Source organism: Rhodnius prolixus, unplaced genomic scaffold (assembly GCF_049639745.1).
Source record: "Rhodnius prolixus isolate KJV_2025 unplaced genomic scaffold, Rpr scaffold_2, whole genome shotgun sequence".
NCBI classification, from domain to species: domain Eukaryota; kingdom Metazoa; phylum Arthropoda; class Insecta; order Hemiptera; family Reduviidae; genus Rhodnius; species Rhodnius prolixus.
This window is the reverse complement of record NW_027411592.1, coordinates 31,313,775-31,337,142: the sequence shown is the minus strand read 5'-3', so window position 1 is coordinate 31,337,142 and position 23,368 is coordinate 31,313,775. Positions and strand designations below refer to the sequence as shown.

The 23,368-nt window shown below is 33.5% G+C and overlaps 3 protein-coding genes across 3 annotated transcripts in view; 2 read left to right on the top strand and 1 right to left on the bottom strand.

Moving 5' to 3' along the window:
* Window positions 1-7,942, bottom strand: LOC141449479 (methylosome protein WDR77-like). The gene is made up of 7 exons (XM_074118967.1): window positions 7,618-7,942; window positions 7,326-7,492; window positions 2,680-2,852; window positions 2,430-2,605; window positions 895-1,075; window positions 693-758; window positions 1-299 (listed from the first exon to the last, which is right to left on the bottom strand). The coding sequence occupies exons 1-7, from the start codon at window positions 7,742-7,744 to the stop codon at window positions 173-175; spliced, it is 1,017 nt and encodes a 338-aa protein (XP_073975068.1). The 5' UTR covers window positions 7,745-7,942; the 3' UTR covers window positions 1-172.
* Window positions 7,943-8,105: 163 nt separating this feature from the next.
* LOC141449480 (uncharacterized protein CG1161) lies at window positions 8,106-10,018 on the top strand. Its single transcript, XM_074118968.1, has 5 exons — window positions 8,106-8,241; window positions 8,310-8,410; window positions 8,530-8,641; window positions 8,727-8,852; window positions 8,921-10,018. The coding sequence occupies exons 1-5, from the start codon at window positions 8,194-8,196 to the stop codon at window positions 9,077-9,079; spliced, it is 546 nt and encodes a 181-aa protein (XP_073975069.1). The 5' UTR covers window positions 8,106-8,193; the 3' UTR covers window positions 9,080-10,018.
* A 4,282-nt stretch (window positions 10,019-14,300) lies between these two features.
* LOC141449474 (UNC93-like protein MFSD11) overlaps window positions 14,301-23,368 on the top strand; it is a 51,732-nt gene continuing 42,664 nt past the window's right edge. Inside the window, exon 1 of the mRNA XM_074118963.1 lies at window positions 14,301-14,459. Coding sequence (XP_073975064.1) covers window positions 14,370-14,459 — 90 coding nt within the window. The 5' untranslated portion in view covers window positions 14,301-14,369. The remainder of the gene's footprint in view (window positions 14,460-23,368) is intronic.

Sequence of the window (23,368 nt, the reverse complement as noted above, 5' to 3'; positions counted from 1 at the left end):
TCCTTTCAAACGTCCATTTTATGTTATTTTTTTACATTAATGGTTATTTATTTTTACAAAATGTTTATTGAATTAAAATAGTGTTTATACATTTTAAAGATATAAAATGGTAATGAAAATTGGGGGGGAAAAAATCAGTTTGTTAAGAAAAGTATAAACTGAACATTTTCCATCAGCTTTCTAAAGTTGTAACTTGATGTGAAAATATTTGTTTATCAAATCCACAAGAATAAAGTTTCTGTGATTTTGGGTGCCAAGCAAGCCCTCTAACTAGTCCAGTGTGCCTTTCATCAGTATATCTGAAAAAAAAAAAAAAAAAAAAAAAAAAAAGATTTAGCAAAAATGTTTTATTAAGATCTGTGCTGAAAAAAAAAAACTAATTTCTAAAAGCATAATAAATGCTGATAAAATTTCTTCTTTCGTGAAAACAGCGAGCCTATCCAGCTAAAAGTGAACTGTACTTCGTCTTCCAATGGGCCCAGTACCTTCCTCATGGTTTCTCAAATAACACTTCAATAAATGTCAATTTAAAATTTTAAAAATCAGCACCTTTGTGGGCCAAACTTCAAAACCATCGGTTTAAATTTGTGAAATTTCATTGCAATCAAAACCAAAATTCACTCCAAAGACAAGAGCGGTAGAAATCAGCTAGACAAAACAAATATTATTTTATTATTTTGAATCAAACTTACACAACATTTTTGGATTCGGGGTCCCAAACTTTAACAGAAGTGGAATCACCACATACGCCTAGCAATCTATTAACAATTTGCATAGTGGGTTATTAAACTTAATATTGAAAATGTAAATTAAAAGATTACAGTAACAGACATTAAGAACTAAAATTAAAATAATGAAAAAGAAAAAATAACTCATAAAAAAATGAAAAGTTACCCTCGGTTGTTATCAAAGATAATATTATGAATAGAACAATCCATAACAGGTTCCGCAATTATATCTTTTTTAGCTCTAATGTCAGTTACAGCTACATTCCCTGCCTGGGAGCCAATTGCGATTTCGTTACTGTTCTTCCAAGATAATGCTGTCAGCCCGTAGTTTTGTGTTTGCTTGATAGCTGTTAAATTTAAAAAGAAAGTGCAAAAAGTTTAAATAATGAAGTTTTTTAGTGAACCTGAAAATTTAGAAAATATATTTTTAAAAATAATTATGTTTTTAGGCGCGTATAATGAATGCTATAGACATTGGTATAAGAATTATTACTCTACTTCACAACAAATAAATACATTGGTGCTACTGAGTGTGAATAACTAGCAGTTTTTGAGATCACTTTATCTACTTATAGAGGTCCACAGCGAACAAATGCGAGATGAATAAATTCTTCAAGGTCCCTGAAATCGCAAATCAACTTTTTTCAAATCATCCTCCTACACAAACGGGAAATGTTTAATCAGAATCCACGCGCGGTCTATCTGGCTAAGGAATTGAACAGTAAATTCTGATGAAGTTTAAGTCCAATGGATTTTTAAAAACGAACGGTGGCTATGTAACAGTTCTGATGAATGTCTTTTAGGCGTTAGTCTTGTGGCACTATTTTATCTCTTTTTTCCTTTTTCAATTGTAGGGAAATGGTGTTAATAGTGTCTTACTATATTAGCCAGTCTCTGAAAAGAATCGAGAAGTATGTGTGGTTGGATTTGACCACGTTTGTCCGCCCTCCTCGTGGCTTGAAGTTCACATTAAGATACCTATCTTTTCAGCAACATACCACCACCATACAGACTATCAGTAAGTTGGATCAAGAACATCTTGTGTAAGTTCAAAGATTCTGTGAACTGAACTCTTGTTTTCACAATAATGACAGTATATTGTTAGATACTCGCAAGGATATACCAAAAAAGTTTATTCCTGAACGAGCTGTTGGCCCAAAACTCAAAAGCAGGAATGAATTTCCTGAAGGTTCTGCCACGATTGAAGAAATCTCGACTTGCTGTGTCCTCACAATGACAGAGGCGAGAGAAGTCAGGGTAAACTAAACATGATATGACCACTATTAGCTTTGCCCAAAAGATTTCAAAGCATTCTAATCCAAAGCATCTGATAGATCTGCCTCCTTTCATGGCAAAACCCGAAAACTTTTGCCAAAAGAACTTTCTTTCCTTTGGATAATGATGGCCTGCACCAATAACACGGTGCCGCCAAAAAACAACCATCAAGTGCTAGTAGCGCTCTGCAGGGTACCTCTTTGTAATTCAAACCGCTCTCTTACTTTTACAAGCCTGCATTATCAGACAGAATAGATGTTAGTGATGTAGACTGAGACATATACACATAGAGAAAAACCGTGAAGTTGTGGCTAAGCCAACTTTGATTTTTGGCTATTACGTTTGTATAAGTAAATTTGTGTAGCAAATATATTTTAAAGTTGTTATATTAATTAAAACTAGAATAGAATTCGACTAAATATTTACAACAAGCTGCTTTGTTCATCCTTCGATCCCAAAGTAAGGCGGAACCATCAAGTGAACTAGACGCAAACACTGAGCTACTTTCTTCTGGAGAAGTCATTACACAAGTAATAGTCCTAGTATGTGCTGGCATGTATTTGAATTCACTTACTAACGTCTCGTTATCCCAAATGTTGATCCTAAAAACACACAAATTGATAAGAAATTTTTTTTGGAAGCCAAAATCTTTTTAAGTAAATTGAGCGTAACGTACGCTAGATCGTTGCCTGCAGACACACTTTGAGCTTTAGAAGATGTTACTGACAACGCTGTTATTGAACTGTCATGATGAAGTGATGTCATTTGTGGAATGACATGAATGGTATCGTTTTCAAATGTGGTGATAAAGTAAACTGTTATAGCTCCCGAGTCATCTCCAACAATTACCTGCAAAAAAAGAAATACTGAAATAAATCAGTACCTCGGAGGTATACTAAGAACATTTTTTCAAAATTTTTTTTTTTTGTATTACACAACCATCTGTTAACGTGCATCTATGTTACTTATTATCCACCAAAGATTTAAGCTAAATAACTCCCGTGGGCTTATATCGTAAACCGCGAAAAAATATTTCATTTGTTCTCCTGTAAAAAATTTAAAATGTGACATAGTGTTGTGTACCTCGGAGGTACTGAAATAGAAATTCGTAAAAATAAATAAATTCTCCAAGACAATCAATGATTCTAGAGAGAATTTTTGGTGAAGATTCAGCGACTGCATTCTTTTTGACTTAATGTCACACTTTTATTTTTCATTGATTAGGTAATTTATCAATTCAGAGGCAAGGTATTGCTTCCACTTTCTGCATCTATTTTGTTGATTGAATGAGAGGGAGATTACTTGGCGTGAATACATGATACTAAGGATGTGAAATGGGCTCCTAATAGGGAAGTATCAACACGCAAGAAATATGCGATTAAATTCGCACCTGTGAAATTTTTGGGATAACACATCTATTGTTGCATTGTAATATCTAAATTATTAACCAAACAAACTACACTTCCCAGACGAAATGAAGTTACAGGCTTAAAACTTTTACAGTTTATTTACATTAACCTACGTAGTAAATGATTTCAATTTGAGGAGTTGTTTACATTAACCTACGTAGTAAATGATTTCAATTTGAGGAGTTGTTTACATTAACCTACGTAGTAAATGATTTCAATTTGAGGAGTTGTTTACATTAACCTAAGCAGTAAATGATTTCAATTTGAGGAGTTGTTTACATTAACCTAAGCAGTAATGATTTCAATTTGGGAAAAAGAACTATAATTAAACAAATCAGTGGTTTTCCCGATTTACTCTATAATTTTCAAATTTTGAGAGCCAGAAGTAGGGTTGGAACTTTGGTAAAAAATTGACAGAAAAGAAATTGTAAAGTAAAGAACTAAAAAACATTATCATCTACCAGATCTTAAAACAAATGCTAATTTATTTTTTTTAGCGTTCATATAAGGCTCCGCAGACATGATCGTCTAGATACCCATATTCCGGATTATGTGCTATATTTGGAGACTAAATGTGTACCTAATCATGTTTTCACATTTGGTCTGCATTTAAGATACATAATAAAAACCCTAAATTATAAAGATTTCCGCCTGACCTCTTTAATAGCCAAGGAAATAATTAATAAGAAAATAAGAAAAAGGACTGGATGAATTTGGCTAATGAATTGGGATGTGTTTTCAGCGAAATGTTTGTTTCAGTGGAACAGCTGGAAAAGGAAATGAACGTTATAAGGGAAGGATTAGTGCCCTATTACCAGTTGTCTTATAAACAGCGAGCCTCCAATGGTATTTACTACAATATACATATAAAAGAGGTTGTCCCTGAAAGTGGATTATTTGAATCTGGGGTTGGAGAGGTCGCAAATCAGTAGTTTGATTAAAGCGAGGGCGGAAGCCCTCAATTTAAATTTCAAACCATACATTGTTGGAGGAAATTACAACTGCTCGATGTGTGACCTTAGGGAAGCCGAGGATGTTTTCCACTTCTTGGGCCGTTGTAGAATTCTTAGAAAGATAAGATTGAGGTTCTTTGGTGCACAGTCCTTAACGGAAGAGGAAATGTTGAGGTGTTTGAATGGCGCAAATTGGGCGGTGTTGGCTGGCTTTATAAGAGACGCTCTAGCCTATCGTTCCTTTTTGGTTAGCCACTTCAATTATGTACTAATTGGTAGTTGGATTAATGATAATGTAAAATAAAAATTATAATTTTAAAGTGGAAAATTCTTTACTTTTTTATTATTTTAATTTTGTTGTTTTATTATTTACATTTTTATTGTACAGTTTTCAGTTCAATGTAAAAAATATACATCCTTATCTGAAATTAGCACTCCCGACAGACAGCCAATGGCTGTTAAATTCTATCTTTGTTTACTATCTATGATGTAAATAAAAAAAGTTTATCTATCTATCGTCTAGATACCCGTCACCAATAAGGTATAGAGCCTTTTCACATCTGTGAAGAATCACAAGATAAAATTAAGCGCATTGGTAGGGGGCCGGTTAAAATAATTAAACAAAGTCAATTCAAAGTTGACAGATGCACTATCGTCTAGATACCCGTCACCAATAAGGTATAGAGCCTTTTCACATCTGTGAAGAATCACAAGATAAAATTAAGCGCATTGGTAGGAGGCCGGTTAAAATAATTAAACAAAGTCAATTCAAAGTTGACAGATGCAATCACTTTATTCAAAAATAGGTTGGAAACCTCAATCAGTTCACATCAGCAAACAATATGAAAAATAGTCAAGGATCATCATATAGAAAGTTCTTTTGACGCAGAAGTTAGAAATTATTGAAAGATACCCTTGAAATGCCCTGTCCTCACATCTCAAACAGAGACATAAAACCTTCTACTCCACTAGGCCAGGGGTCGGCAACCCGCGGCTCGCGAGCCGCATGCGGCTCTTTCATCCAAATTTTGTGGCTCTTCTGCCTGTCCAAAATAAATTGTATATTTCAATTTTATTGAAACAAATGCAAATTTCATTTATTAAAGTAAAGATATTTTTTCAAAAAGAATTTTAAATGTGATAGGTTTGAAATTGAATAGAATTATATTAAAATACAGTACGTAATATATAGGACTGCCGCCATTTTCATTCAAATACAGGTTTAGTTATTATTTATTTGTTTATTTACTTTGTAATATGTGAAAATAAATACATAAAACATTTAAATGTTATTGAATATCATCAAATAATTGAATATATCAAATTATAATTTTTGAATACAAATGATCTACAGAGTTGTTTACACTATCATCCTTGCGGCTCTTGGTAAGATTTACTAAAATTATTTAAGGAGAAATGGCTCTCTACTTGAAATAGGTTGCCGACCCCTGCACTAGGCCAATAATAACGGAACCGACTTTTCAAGAACTTTATTTCTGGACGGGCTACCAACAAAGGTACGAACCTATTTAGCAACAACCGTGGAGTCCTTAATTTCCTGGCCAAAATGGCAATCACCAGACACCTTGTATGCAAGGCTAGTGTCTTCCCCTCTTTCAAGATATCTCAGATATTGAAGTATCATTATGAAACTATCTGTTACAAAAAAGCGAGCGAGTTGTATTCTTTTAAAACTTAGACCAAGGTTTTTTTGTTTGATTGAGACAGAGACGATTATAGACATAACGGCTAGGACTATCGCAAACACAAATCTTCGCCACCTTATGCAGGTACGTGCACTATCATTACCACAACAGAGATTCATAATTTGGATACCGACACTTCGTAAACTTACTTTAAACATCTAAGAGTATAGCACATTTAAACAGCATACTATCCAGAAGCAAGTATAAAGATTGAACGTTGACACCTAGTGTTAAAGGCTACTTTTAAAATGTCAATTGATTATACACTAATAACTAGATTCCAAAATTACCTGAATACCTGGAGCTCCGATACTACATAATTCTGAACTAAATGCCACCCCATCAGAGAAACTCAACAGCGAACCAATTGACATTTTAATCTAATTAGACTTTCTTACAGAAGTAACATCACAATATAAACTTCTTAAGTCATTTTTCACCACAGATATCAAGTTAAATCTCAGCGCAATTACTATAAAAACACTATTCTTCAAATAAAATCCTAATACATCCAATGATTTAGATCACACGCTTTTGACCGGCACGAAGCTGTATGGAAACGTCACAACCTCCCAGTCGATGACCTTTCCAGTCCCTCATGGTTAGGACAACGCGTTACCGACCTCCAAAAGAAACAGAATGGTGTCGATTGATCTCATCAAACCTAGATTTTTGCACATAACCATTTTCAAACCATTACAACCAAAAACGCTAAAAGATAAACGATAATTTTTTCGAGGCTCAACCACTGATTACTCGGAAAGTAAAGGCCCCTCGCGAATATACTGCAGTCCAATGGGAGACTACAGCAAACTCAAATGATTATTTACTCCACTGGAATAACCATCCTTTTTGAGAGCCAGAAGTAGGGTTGGAACTTATGTAGGTAAAAATTGACAGAAAAGAAATTGTAAAATAAAGAACTAAAAAACATTATCATCTACCAGATCTTAAAACAAATGACTACTTAATTTAAAATTTGGAAACAAATGTTATAAACTTCCTTAGAAAATATTTCTTTTCAAATTTTATTGTATTAATGTATTCGCTTTTAGTAAATATTGAGATAAGAACACTTTTGCGAAAATATTATAAAATAAGGCCCATGAATACTGACGAGTATTAAAGTGTATAAAGAGGTGTGTATTTCAATTATAATATAACTTTATATTATAAAGTTACACTCTAAGCCTCCTCAAATAAAAAGAACGTGTAATCACAAATTTGATAGGTGAAAAAATGTACACTCTTTACCTTTTCCCTGCTGTCTAAAAACTTCCCACAAGCAATGCTATAATCACAGCCATGACCCGTAAGACTTCGCTCTTTTTCTGGCGCCAAATCCGCATCTTTAAAGTACCAAAGGCTTCCATTCCAATAATTTAAAACTAAATTTGAGGAACCCAGTAGTAAGTATCCATCTTAAATGTAAAATGAAATAGTTACAGCACAAAGTTAGTTAAGAATTTTAAAATTGATTTTGCACGTAGCAAAAATCTGCGTCTTTATTAAATGCAAAATACAATTTTTTCATTAAGAAAATTACCTTCTGAAATATCAATGAATTCGAGATGTTGCTCAATTCGAAAAGGAACTACTGAGAAATTATATGGTTTACTATCTCCTGATTCCTGAATCCGGTCTTGAGCGCTCACTTCCATTATTAGTGTCATTTAATAAAAATAGTTTGGCAAAACTCAGTGATTTAAGCTGGTAAGAATTGTTGATATATCAGTTACACAGAAATAAAACCTTAAAAACACAAATCTGCATCTACTCTATACTGTTTCACGTGTGCGGTCATGGTTCGTAACAAAGACGTTATCGATGAAGAATGAAACCAGCCGTTTGAAAAGAATACTATAATTTCCCAAATATTTTATTCCTGTTGAAAGTTATTAAAAACCGTAAAAAAATATATAAACATATACATATGAATATATGAACAGTTAAAGAATAGTCTGCTTTTATGCATAAATGTAAATATTAAGTCGATATTATTTTTCAACTAGATATCAAATTAAAGAATGAAACCTTCCAACGGTTTCCTTTTTGTTCAATATCATATGATATTGTTTAGGTTTGGTAGTGTCTCAAAATTATATATCGTTTTTATAGTATAATGTTCATTCTTCTTATTTTTTTAGTTCTACATATTAACTCACTCGAGGTAGTGATTAATAGATAAATAAATGTCTGAAAAGTAATAAGTAAGCTTAACTTTTCTTTCTTTTTCAGGCTAATTCATTTGAAGATGCGCGATGTTTATGTACATGTACCATTGTTAATGGAACACATTCGCAAAAAGAGTTCCACATAACAAATGTACCACCAAATAAGTCAGTTTCTCATTAGTGAAAATGTTAAGCTGTTATGCAATGTTGCCATATTTGAAGTTAAAATGTTGACAAATTTATTATTACTTATTAATTTACTTTTAACTTGTGCGTTTGTTTAGTGACTGTGACAGTGTACCACTTCCATTAATTGATAAAAAGTATAACAAAACCGAAGAAGTTTGTCCTCGGTGTGTATGTAACTACGAAAGCAGGAACACTAATATAATTAAGGTTAGACAATATATGTATATCTTTTCCATGACAATCCTCCTATTCAAGTTGTTAAAACATGATGCATTCCATTTTAAATTTTTAGATCGTGGTCGCGATTGTAATATGGATAATTTCTCTTTTGGTAATTTATATGTTTTTCTTGCTGTGTCTGGATCCTTTGCTTAATAAGAGAGCTAAAAGTAATTACGTTGAACATACAAATGAAGAGGTAGGTATATTTGCAGAAATTTCGATGTTTTTCAAACTCTCTGGCATTACAATTCTGAACTATTTCAGGATGACACGAGTGTGGGACCAGCAGCTGGAGTTTCTTCTCATCAAATGGGAGTGCGAGGGAATGTACTTGATAGAGTGGGGCACCAACAAGATAAATGGAAAAAACAAGTTCGGGAACAACGTAAAAACATTTATGATAAGCATACAATGTTGAATTGAATCCATGAATTAATAGTATTTGAACTCGTTATGTTAAGAAAAAGTTTCACTTTTTCATGGAACTTAAAAGTTAATGGAAGTTATAAATCGAAATTAATTGAAAAATGAAAATGTTTTTTCTCCCTGGAGTTTATACAAATCTCACAGTTCACAGTTGTGACATATTGCCCTTTAAGTAATGATAATTTCATTTAGAATGGATTTTGAAATATATGAAGCACCTCAGTGCATCATTTTTCAGAATATCGGTCCTTCGGGTGGTGGCGGGTCATGCTCCTATTTCACTCTTCTTATCTATTCACTCTTAATTTGAAATTCGATTAATGAATCAATTTACGTTATAAACAAATTTAATGCATCTTTGATTGAAATATATTAACTCTTTTTTTATTATCTTGTTTCTCGTCAATTGCGATTGCAAGAGGAGAGACGGTAAACTCCAATAAAGTTCGTAAAGTCTAAGATCTTTTTAACCTTTATTAAAAAATAGATTCGTCATTTAAGAAATTCACTCCCAAGTAACCCCCCCCCCCCAAATATAGATTTTAGTATTGTATTTATTTTTATTTGAACGATACACATCAGATCAATCTTCACTAGTAGGATTAATTTCTTACTTAAAAGTAAGACTATTTTTTACCAAATTCCTGAAGAATCTTTCATTTCTAATTTTAATCACGTAAACTCTTGTTCTTACATTTTTTCCCTCAGGAAAATAAATTCATGGTTTACGCATCTATTAGGTTTTTATTCATACAAGAGGTACTTCATATAACATATATTTGTGCGTGAATGTGTATGTATGTATGAACGGATGTATGTATTTTTATATCTTGGTTATTTACATGTAAATTATTGAATCTACTATGTGTGTCATTCAACTAAATTGCTAAATCCTATTTGAAAATAAGTATATTTTTTATTAATATAGCAGTAAAATTCGAAGATGGAAAGCATATTATTCGAAAAATTTTATTATGACCTAATACTTTCTCGATAGATTTTTGAGTTTGGAATGTTTGTTTGTTTATTTTGTTGTAACTAATTTCATTTACCCCGTAAGATGCTTGAAATAAATATTATCATCTATTAAGTATAGGTAACAATCTATGTAAATTATTGATATCTGATTATTATTTGTAAGGTGTATATAATTAAAATATAATGAAAATCTACTTCTATGTCATAATTTATTTCTGGAGGAGTCATTAAATAAAAAATGAGTATTTATTATTAGTTTTTTTGTAAAATATATATTAAATCCTTTATTTTTTATTGGTTGAGATCCCTTACCTGATTCTTAGTAGCCTAATAAACCAAAAATTCTTTTTCAAATTGCCCGAAATTCAATTTGAGCTTATAATTTAAATGGTCCTATAGATGTTTTATAGTTGTAAATGTCACACTTTAAGAATTATTGAAATTATGAATAATTGAAGAGGACATTAATTTTGTATAATCGAGACGAAGATTTTCAATTGATTCACATATGATTCCAGGCAGGAGCTCAAGGAGTAGGTATTGTCAGGAACAGATATTTGAATCCTTGGAGGTTTGAGCATTAAGGCGATATGATACGGTTTTCCAAGTTGAGCTGTATGAAATGGAAAGTCACAGGGGATCCAGAATAATGTAAAGGTGTAAGGTTATTCTCTTAAATTAGTCGGCTTTAAAGGCCTTAGCAAAACTCAGTTGTACTCAAACTAGGTAGGAGAATGCAAGGAAAACGTCCGGATCACCTTGCCCCGGGAAGAATGATTAGACACTTCTTAGTTTATTTTTATAAAGTACATATCCCTGGATTGAGGGTAACTAGATGAGGCTTGCATGAGAGAGGTCTAGCACATGATTTAATGGACCCTAATCTGCCTTGGCAATTTCTAAATGATACTATGACGAGAAAATTAGGAAGTGGAGGCAGACAGAGTTAGGTACGCTCTGGATGGAAATAAGAGGATGTCGTCACGCTGAGTTTAATGAGAGGTTAAACCGGATACTAGAAGGCACTTGATGGAACTGATTAATAAAACAGTTCTGGCGGCGGTGGTTTTTGGGCATGTTTGTATGGCTGCGTTTTAAAATGTCATAAGAAGGAAGGTCCACGCATCTGTACGTGGTGCGAGGATGATTTGAGGGAGATTGTACGATTTTCTTGCACACTGAAGTTAGGTTTTGGATATTTGGTACTGGCCAGATATTAAGGTAGAATCTCGGTCAGTATTCTTAGATAATGCATTGAGATCAGCAAAACCGATCAGAGCACATTTGATGATTTTTAGGGTAGGACCAATGGAGGCTTAGGTCGCTCTCGTTATTTGCGGCAGTAAAAACAATAATAATAAATAATAAGATATCAATCTATAGGTAAGTCATATCTGAAAAATTTGTAACATTAGTCTTAACTTTTTCTTGTTAAGTAAAGAACAGTCGTACGCTGCCTTCTCTTGGCGGTTCTTTCTATCTTTCACCGCCACCGTGTTTATGCATTTTCTTGCGCTTTTACTTAATTTCTTCTTCCCGCCAAACATTTAAAAACCTTTGTTGTCGTGTTTGTTTCCTTTCGCTTCCAGCCTTCTAGACAGTGCTTCTTCTGGTTCTTAGTTTCCTGCCATGGTGAGAAGAAGGATCAACAATCGTTTTTCTGTATACTTTAAATATACATCAACAGTGTTCTCTCTGCATCAGTGTTAGGTTGTCTCTTTGGTGTTCTTATTTTTTACCATCTTCATGGCATTGACCCCACTTGTGTCTAACCTTGACGAGGTGGTGGGGCTTGCGGACTAAGGATACTAGAGACTAATCTTCTCTAAAATTCCCTATTCCCTGCAGCAGTCTCCTTTGACTCCACGAATTTCGTTGCAATGCGCGTAAAAGTCTCACAATTCCAGGTCGAAGTTATTTCCGCCTCTCTGCATCTGGGTGTAGGCGCCATCGCTCGCTTACAAAAGCATTGCGATCTTTTCTAATTTTAGGTTTCGAAGTTTCATTTGAAACACCCGTTTTGAGGTTCCTGGTGTCCCAAAAAAGTGTTTTTTAGAAAATGGTGCATGAGAGAACAAAATAATTAAGAAACTTAATAATTGCAGCAAACTGAAACCCTGGGAATCCGACAATAACCTCGCGTTTAAAATCCCTTATAAAGGAAGTATTACTTCATGAGTTTGTACTTTTTTTAAATTTTCTCAGATATGTTTAACAATTTTCTTTTAACTTTGTATTCTCATTGAACTCATCAAGGTTGATTACAACTTTTTTTTTAAACATTTATCTGTAGGAATTCTTTGATGAAGCTAATTGAAATAGAGATTGCTGTGTATTACTGTTTCAGTGTAATATTTCGTTTTGTGTGCTACATATTATGAAGTAGAGTTAAATCTGTTGCAACACAGCCTGGATGTGTAGCAACTTTTACAACCGAAAGTTGCACTTTGCTGAGCGGATTTTCCACATTAGTGAGATTTTTTCAATTTTCCTCCGTTATATTTTTTCTCAACTTACTATTTACTCTACATTCATGTTGATCGCTTTCAAATAATAAATAAAATAAAAATGAAACTTCGATTTAATGTAATGGCTTATCCAGTTGGCTGTGTTTTTCAATAGCTTTTACCTAAACCAACAATCAAATTTGTACTTCCTGCAATTTTTCGTTAACAAGTTATGCTGAAGCACAACCCACAGCAAAAAGACGCTTAAAACTACTAAAATCAATCTTTGAAATTACTTTTCTGGTCGGTAAATTAGACTAAAATTTGATGTTTTTGTTACTTATTATTTATACTTAGTAACATTTAATTGTCATTTTAAGTCCATAAATTCTTTGAAAAAGCTCTTTTGAGTAAAGCCTAACCACCCCCGCGTTCTGAAGTGCCATTATTCAAATTTTACAGGGAAAATGTTTTAAATAATTAGTGCAGGTCTACTTTATGAGCTTGTAAAGAAGATCAGGTTTACAGTTAATCATCGGTACATTAAAAAAAAACAAAAAATAATAATAAACTGGAAAAAAAAAAATTCATTAAATGGGCACTTTCTGCTGGTTCATTTTGTCCAAAAGTATCATCTGGTTCGATGGTGGCACTTGAACCCGATATATAAAATATAAACTTTCTGCGATGTTTCGTTTGTAATGCTAACCACAGACAAACCAACAAACATACAGACATCAATTTGTAAAAATCACTCTTTTGGACTTTAGGAGCCTAAAAAAACTAATATTTTCGGTTGAAACTAGTAATCAAAAATTTGACACGAAAACGCTTCTTATCTAGTTCAGAGAAAGTCAAGAAATAGTTTTTCATTTAGTATATGCGTGTCTGAAGAGTACGTGATAAGCATAACTCAAAAACGAAATGTCGAAGGAAGTTCAAATTTGAAGTCTAGTTTACATACCACTATCGGACCTGACAAAAGTAAAGTACCACTTTACTTGAATCAAATTTTTTTTTTAGATTTTCTCAAAAACGGCCATATCGATTTTCTTTAAACCAGGATAATTAGACACTTTGAGGTACTTTTTGTTCTACCTGGCCTGCGAAGATCTTGAGTTGGAGATTTTTTTGTTTATGAGTCGGATGCATCATTGATTATCATTGATGCATCATTAATTCTCTTGTTTTAGTAAATGTGATTGTAAAAGGGGCCATCCGTTTGGTCGCAATAAGTCGGGTTGTCGGTTAACCTGATTGTTTTCTTCTTTTGAATTGTGACTTTGGGGTTTAGTTTATGTTCCGTTTGATACTCCTGCCTATATCCAGTTCATTGTTATAAAGCAGGTTATCGGCTACTTAAGAAAAATTTTACTACCACTCTGTACACTACTTAGAAATTTCTTATTCTGATAGGATTTGCTTAATTTGATTTTTCTCATGTTTTGTTCGCTTGGAGTCTAATTTAATCCGTATTTGATGCTTTAAATCCGTTCGACTGAAGTGCTCTCGTTTGCTATGTGGGTTATTTTATATACACATGCACACTATGAGGTAATATTTATGATAAAAACTTCTTTTTAGAGTCGCGAAAAAAAATAGGCGATAAAAGTAGTGCATTGAGAACTAGTCTAATAGCAGGCAATTATCAGTTAGTTATCTGAATGCTTCATTGGAATGATTACATTTATAGTGCCAAAAATATACATATCTGCCTCCTACTTCGCTGATAGTATTCGATACTAGTGGAGCATGCGCAAATAAGAAATTACTCTATCATACTATTTATTCTGATAGTAAACTGAAATCCAGTTAGTTCATTAAGACTTGTCGTCAGAAGTAGTAGTGTCGTAGCTTTAGTAATGTTTGACAAACGACTTTTTAATGTTGTTCTTTTGGGCTTTGGGTTTATGTTTGTGTTCACAGCTTTTCAGACTTTTGGAAATATACAGGTTTGGTATTTATATCTATTTTATTTGTTAACACAATTATTTTAATTTAGTAATTATTTTTGAGTATTTTAACGATAATTTTTAAACTACTTCAAAGAAGTGTTATATTTATGTTTTCTCAATTTTAATACAAATAAAAAAGGATCAACTCAATTTGACATCAAATTAGTTATTTTACGGTAAATGCTCCTTAAATTTCATAATTAGTAGGAAAAATAATTTAATGTGTATTAGTTTTTTGAATCACCTAAGGCCCAAAAGAGATTATTTAATAAAATCTATAAAATTTTCTTTATTCAAACAAATTGGAATTGTGTACACAATGAGTTTTAGAATTCAGTGTCCTTAAAATTAATAGAATATGTTGTGATATTTGTATGGCATTTAGTACATAGCTTCAGAACTCCATGTCCTTCAAATTAACAGGATGCGTTTGTGATTGTGATATTTGTAGGTTAGGGTCAGCCTTGCTTTGTTCTTGTGTTGACACAGGCAGGCAGTCCATGCTGGTATTGTTGACTCCACATTGACATATGTCGACGATTAATACTGTTTTTCCTCGTTGTTAACAAACATGTACCAAATGTAAATGACGTCATTTCTCTCGATAAATATTTTATATCAAATTTACTGACATTGTTATTTCCCTTGTTGAGAAGCAGAGCGTATGTTTCATGCTTATTCACCAGTAGATTAGATTAGGAAACGGAGAGGACCTGTACCCCATGGCACCGCAGCCACAAGAGACTTATTGGTGCCTTATTCACCAGTAAAAGTCGGCAATATGTGTGGAACCTAATGCTATATACCATTCCTCGAGAAGGAAAATAAAAGTAAACCAAACTGATAGTAAAATAAAATAGTTTAATATTATTTTGTCAAAATTAAATCATTGTCTTTTATTTAATTAAAATTTACTTCTGCAAGAGCAGATCTTCTGCTACTGTAAATAGTGTCTTCAAGAGTGATGTGAGAGGGGAATTTTAGAGTGATGGCCCTAAATTCAATCCTTACGCTATCATTCAATACTCTATCATCAAGGAAATCGCGTGCTAGGGCCGCTTCAGTTGGTGAATATAATTGGCTGGAAGGATACAGGGGAGAAGGCGATATAATAGAGGATTGGGATGTCAATAGAGTTATGAATGACATTTTTTAAAGCTAGATCGATTGAAATCCTTGATGAATGGACTTTTAGGTCATTATGAACGATTCTGTTGCATAGTAGGCAGCTGTGGTTCTCTGGAGGAGGATTTTGGGCTGTAGAAATTGGAGGCGATTTTAGAATGATTGACTGACCCACATAGTTACAGTCCAGATCGTTTTCATGAATGCGTTGTAAGTCAGTACAATATTGTTTATAGTTAGTTTTAATCGATATTCTAGTAGGGCTGGCAAGCGAAAAATTGTGAGTTTCACTATTTTGCGCCTTATGGGCGAATTCTACGTCAGTTTTTTTGACAGTTTAAAGTCCAAGATATGGTACTGTAGCTACGCAGAGAAGCACAATCTGATATAGATGTACAGGTGGGCTTATGGTTTGTCGAAGGAAGAACGTGGCTGTATGATAATATGTCACAAGCCAAAAAATGAAAAGGAAAAAAAGAAAAAAAGGAGAACATTATGTTTTGGCAGATTTTGACATTAAAATTTATCCACCATTTGATGAACCATAGCTAAAGAGATAGTAAGTGTTGTTGCTAGAGGCTGTGGACTCACTGTTTTTTCAATCAGAGGATCACTGTTTGGTGAGAGGGTGGATACGTCGTCTGGATGAATGGACGTGACGAAGATTACTGGACGAAAGAACTAAAATTGTATGAAGCTTTAAGTGTATGGAAGTAGTCTAGAAAGTGAAGAAAGAGTCAAGGATATCTGGCTGTTTAGTAGGTGATGTCGGCCAGTAAGTTTTAAAGAAGGAGAGGTAGGTGTATGAAGTATTACATAGCGTGTCGCGAAGGGTACGCCCACGTGAGTTAGCTATGACATACTCGCGATATCTTTATTTTGATTTCTAAAAAAAAATACTATTTTTTAAACTTAAGGTATGTCTTTATTTATTGCATTAAGGCGCCTCGAAAGCGAAGTTATAGTAAAAATATGATCAACAATTTATATTGCAGAATATATACTTATAGTCAAGTGTAGTTTAAAGTCAAGTTAGTCACCTGCATCAACACACCTAATGCATCAAGTCTTCTTCAGTCATTACCTCTCCTTTAGGATAGTGTTCCTTAGTTAAAGGCAGACAACACTGTTCATTATCGAACAGGGAACTTCTAGGAAGAGAAATTAATAATTTTTCCTTGTTTTGGCAATGAACGTGAAGAAGTTTATTAGACGATCCTTATTTTGCTTTTGTTATTAAACCTATTTGTTCCTCAAGATACAGGGTGTCCAGAGTTATATGCTCCACCTACTTTTTTTTTTAGACGGCGGGAAATTTCGAAAAAATAAAATACACGTATTTAATCATTTTTAGTCTAGTTTATTTTCAGTGATTGACCCATTTTTTTAATCCCCTGTGTCTCGAGATAGAGCATCCAACTTTGTTTTTTCAAATGGAACGTTATATTTTTTTTTCCATATTTTTATAGCATTTGGGCTCCAAAAAAAAAAAAAATTTGAAATCGGTTATGTTTTTCAAAAGTTATGGTAATTTAAAATATGAAAAATTAATTTCACTTTATTGTCAAAATTACGTTATTTTTTTTTTTAAGAATCTGTTCAAACTGGGCACAATCAACGGATAGGCAAGCCTAAACTCTGGTCTCCCACGCTTTGCTTTTAGCAGCACTTATGGTGGCAAAGTCAAGATCTAGGCAGCCTAGACTAGAGTTATTCGACAGTTTTAGGTTTCTTAATTTGCAAAAAGCTTTCCATTCATTACTTTTAGCGATTCTTAAAATTTTAAGCAACACTAATTCCTGATAAATAACTTGTAGTTTTCGCTTATAAATTATTTTTAATACAAGTCCCTAGAAAAACACGTTCACGATAACGAGATCATGAAGGCAGGAAAATTGAATGCGGCCACCGGATAACTATAAATATGGCAAGGACTCCTGTGTTGTTAATTGATTTTAAGATGATAAAGTAGGTGGTATTGATAGATTTTGGAAAGTCAATTATTCATATTATGGATTTTACAAAGTTATACAAGTAAATGTCACCACTGGCTGAATGGCGAAAGCAAATGCAAAAAACAACAACTTGTAGTTGTTGGCAATTCAATGCAATAAACCACAAACATTAGGTAACGCTCAAAACAACTTTGTTAATAAGTAAATTCCTTTTTTCTGCTAACGCGAAATAATGGGCGTATTATTGTTGTAAGTTACAGTGAAAGAAATTGAGATTTCAATCACTATTTTTAAATATTTAATCACGTTTTAAGCCTTTCCCTTTGTGCGTATAGTGAATTTTCCTTTCTACACATTAATCAGAACTCTTTGGAAATCACTATTATCAAACTTTTGCGCTCACACTCCGAAACGAGAGCTCAACTTGAACGCTTAAGGACTACAAATCTAGTCTATTCGGCTTCCTGGGTAACACCATTCTATTTCTTATTTTGTATCATGCATATAGCATTTTTTATTACATAGTTTTGCCATCCTTCTTAAATTACTTTTGGAACAAGCAATCTACAAACGTTTGTATGAGCATCTACACATCTTCGATATCAGACCTACCACCATCACTACATTTTTTCAGCTAACTTAAGTATGGACCTCCTTATCTATTATGTTCTTCTTTTTCATTAAATCAGCTCCCTCTTCAAGTCCTTCATGGATTTCTGAAATCAGGTCCACAACATCGGGATGAAGTTGTTAAGGTCACACCGAATTAAGTGTAGTGGTCAGTCTTGCAAGTCACAGCTGTCAAGGCAAACGGCACATCTCCTAGTGGACCCGCTGATAACTATTGTTCATTAGGACACGCCAATGTCCAAGTCTTCCTATAAGATACGACAGGTCAGAAAACAACTCTAAAGTATGTGAATCTGAGTAGAGGAAACGCCTCTTAAACCCCATCATATTACACCGCTGTTTGTTGGCGATATGAAGCCTCTGGGCACTTGGAGACTATAGGTGATGATAATACTCAAAAATGACTGATGAGTAATGAGTAAGCCTGGATATTGTAAAAAGGCGAGTTTTTACCTAGCTAGAACCAATATAAGCCTTTGTTATTTACAATGTACAGTTGGTTGACTTAGAGCAGACTGTGTCAGAAAGAGGTTTGGTGACGTACAATCGCTAGACTGCGGCAGGAGACATTTGGCATGTTGAACCAGAAGAGATTAACAAAAACAAGAGAAAACAACACCATCAATAACTTTATATGAACTAAAAAGCGAAATGCCTAGAACTAGCAATCTAAAGGGCTTCCTACAAGGAGATGCATCTTCAAATATGCAATTCCACCAACTAACAAAAATTGCTGACGTGCTGACCCCACCATGCCTTAAATAAATTGGGTTACGAAATCTCAAAGAGAAATAATGGACTTGTTATGGCAATGGTTATGGGCGGATCAAGAGCGCGTGGCTTTGTAAGTGTGAGATCCACAGCTCGTAACCCGCGTATGACTTTTTATTTGTTAGAAAAATTTTTGTATAGTAAAGTATGAGCTTCCGGCCCCGTTCATGACACTTAATCGGAACTTGCAGGTTATATTCCGCCTGAAAAAATAGGCGATTACTACTACTACTTAAAACTGTCCGGTAGGACAGATGTATAAGGGTTGTTCGTCAAAAACTACAAGTTAACGTAAACCACCGAACTTTTAACTTTTCTATTAGAATCATATATCCAATAATATAATTTACTACTTATCGCGATTTGTGCCGTCGGAATGTAAATATATAAATGTGAAAGTGCTTATTTAATATTTCATGATATTTTTTTTAAATGTTGGAAATATTTAGATATTTTAATCTTAAAAATGTTTCACCTTGTAAATATAGAAAGATATGAAAATGAAAGTATGTTTTTAAAGAAAGTGGTAGAGGTGAATCTGTAATAATTGTATAAAGAACACCGTTGTAGAGGAAAGTGAAAGGTCGTTAGCTGTATAAGTTCAAGGTTTTAGGCATGTATTTTACTGCGTTCATTATATCTGGACTAAATTTACTTCAAAATTTGCTCTCATCATAAGTGGAATCTTTACCAGGATGACTTCTAATTAATCAATTCACTTTAATTCTTTTAAACAATAACTTTGCTTTAATATCTAATAATTTCCTTTTTTTTCATTACTGGAGGATTCATATTTATGGATAAAACAAGCAATTGGCTGTAAATATCCAAATCCGTCCTGAATCAACTGGCCAAAGCGTCCCAGAACTCTCTGGGAAGGGAGGGCTTGTGAGGGAGAATGCCCCTTCCCAGATAAGTAAATACTCGTAATTACCCAAACTTTTTCAATTAATTTTATCAACTTTTTGAGAATATTTGCCTACACATTTGACTATTTGCCTGTTCACGTTTTCCGTTAAATCGAATTATTGGTAAAAATATTTTATTATTAATGAATATTCTATCTATAACATCTCTTATTGTAGTAAAGTTCCCCTCAAAGCCTTGAGCCTATCCAAAATATTTTTCGAAAAAAAAGCATCGCTTCGATTAGTATTTTTTATTATAATTCAACGTACAAAAACAGAATTGATTGTCATCTTGAATTTCGAATAAAAAGGAGCCTGAACGTTCATGAATTAAACCAAGGGTTGCTACTTTTCGCAGCATTCTACAAGTGCATTTGTGCACATGTGCATGTTTCCTCACCAGTTTTGATAACCGCTTAATAGCCTTGGAGTCCACCAACTAGTATTTTGGCTTCCTTCCAGCATTTTCGGAGATAAGAAGCGCACATCTTACTAGTTTAATTCTAGTGTCACTTTAGTGAACTTTATTAAATTGTAGATTCTGCCCTGGGTTGGCCATAAAACGACCCAGAGGACCCATTGTGGTACCCACTAATTAGAGTTATTTAAAAGAAATTATTAAAAAAGATGATAATTCAATTAACTTGTTTTTTAATTCAATTTGTTCCGCGGTTCGCAGATGGCACTGATTGATTGTACTCATAGTAAGCGCTTTATTTCGAGAAGCATCTCTTGAGGAAGAAGACATCATCTCGCATTTCTTCATTAATCATACAATTTGCTTTATTCATACTCTCTCTAATCATAATACAATTAATGCTCTGTCAATGTAAGTTAATAAAGTGCATATCTCCATGTAATGTAGTGAATAAATACCGTCTTACGTCTAAATTCATATTATAAATCTCTCGCCTCTAGCGAACCACACGCCCCCACCATCGTAGAAATCGATTAATTGAAAAGGTATCACTTATATCTAAAAAAATTATTAAGTCGCTTGACTAAAATATTATAATTTTTAAAAATAATAATAAATGGCATAATGATAATTAAAAAAATTATAAAAACTTATACAGAAATGAACTATTCCCAATGTTTATTTTTAATGTTGCTAAGCGTAAAATGGTTACAATGTTGTCATTGCTGCAGTTTGAATACATAGTAACATTTCGCAAGTTCTGGACACTTTCATTTTTCCTTCAATTCCAAACCAGTTCTAGTATTTTTATAACTCTTACAAATAAATAAATAAATAGAAATTATATTTTATTAATTAATATTGCATCAAGCTTAATTCGATGTATTTTTTGAGGATTGAAGGTGACGAATTTTGAATATTGAAAAATATATTTACATCCTTGAGTAATTTGCTTTCTTTTAAATTGAACAAATTGAAGTAATTTACATTTTATCGGCTAGCATTTCACTTAATCTCCGATTAGACAATTTGGACGATAACAGATGAACAGTATAAATCCATATTGTTCTTATGATAATTATTTAATTAACCCTTTTAGTACCGAACGACGATATATCGTCGTTCGGTGCACTTGCCAAAAATACCAACGACGATATATCGTTGCGCCTCCGTTGGGGCCTTATTGTACTCATCACAAGAGGTCTGTGTTTCAAAATAACTTTATAAAATGTTAAAATGGTTCATATTCGATGCAACACAAGTGAAAAAATGGTTATTAGATTTAACTTTTTGTTATATTGTAGGGAGGGGGAAGGTACGGAAGGAAACCAACGTAAACGAAACGAAACTTTATTACAAATAAACGAAAACTCTTTACACACATACGTATTAATAGCAACTAAGAATAGTCTCTCTCTCAACCAGGTTGACACCAGGACGACCGTGACGAACTTCCGGCTCGCAGGTCACACTGACTCGGGCTATACTAGCGGGTCCCCCGTTTCGGCGTACGGCCGTCCTCGCCCGTTTCCGCTCTCTCTACAATATTTTATGCTGATTAGTGCCGCGGGTCTGTATATGTTAGAGTGATAAGATAGAAACGGGACCCGGGATATCCCTCGGATATTCGTCGACACGGGATAGTTTCTCTGGACCGTAATCGCAATCTTTATGATGTTTATGATAGTTATCGGAGTATTCAAGTGGCATGCGTGCATCGACTCGGCAAGCCTAAAATCTTTTTCAGTCTTTCTTGATCCTTCTAACGTGCAGTCAGTATTCAAAAACCGTCAAAGTTTTCATAGAGACACAATTAGCAGTAGAAAATTTTGTCAGTTTTGTTGATACCTTTTTGAAAAAATTATACCCTGTTACGAACATGGATGACGTAGAATTAGTGCGAATTATTGACAATAATAATGTCTATACATTATACTAAAAGATGTATATAGAGCTATGACCAAATGATGACTTTTTTTTATGTGCAATTACCATTTGAAAAAGAGAAATCACTTTTGTACGATTTTTGTTAAGTCTTATGTTCATGTTATTCTTATGATTTTCAACAAATAATGAAACACAATTCGTATCGTTTTATTCTCCCTTTATTTCCGAATATGCTGCTTTTTATATTTTGTAAATATCACGTCTACTTTCGTTTTTACGAGCATTTTCGCAAACTTCTGCAAATTCGCCGATTCGGCCCGGTATTGTTCGCTTAGGCACGTTCTTTTCGCCGGTACTAAAAGGGTTAAATTCCGACGTTCCAATCGAGTACCGAATCGAGTACTCAGTACCAACTTATCTTGGCGGACAGTGCTTCTAACCACTCAAATTCCCTGTCCGCTTTTTACAATTGTTTTTTTTAAAGTCTGTAATTGTTTTTTTAAAGTCTAAATATCTTGTTTGTACAAGCCAAACCTACTTGTTACATAGTTTATAACTTTTGAATTGTGAATAATGGCTTAGACTTCATGATGAAGTTGTGAAGATCCAGAAATCCTGATCTCTCGGGCATTTTTTTGGTATTATGGCATAAAGAATTCTAATTTCTGACTAACCAAAACTCAAGATTCCTCAGAAGCCAAAAAATTTAAAAAAGTGAATTATGCCTATTTTTTTCAGGCTCGTTCTAGACCAACTAAAAATAGGCGGAGGAAAGTCTGGAGACTAGAGCTCTGCTTTGCAATCCGTCTAAACGTTCAGCTATTCTTGTTTTTTTAGTTAGTTTTACTTCATACTTTGTCTGAATTCTTCAGTATCCGAAGTTGTTTAAATAATGTCAATTATAGCGGTATAATCCAGGAAAACTGGCCTGTCTTAAGTACGAATTTAAGGACATAATATTTATTGGATTATGGGATTAAAAAGGAAAATAGAATATGTGGTCTTACTATAATCGTCAAAATGGGTTTCTGGTGGTTAAATTATGGTTGAACACTTGCCGCAGAATCACTGGCGGTACCTAAACCAAACTAAACTAATCTTAAATGTAAACTATCTATAATTATTTTGTTGTCGAATTGTGTTGACCATGGGACATATAGGCAGTCTGAGATTGGGGACAGACCAGCGCATTTGTACATTCGTCGTGATGAA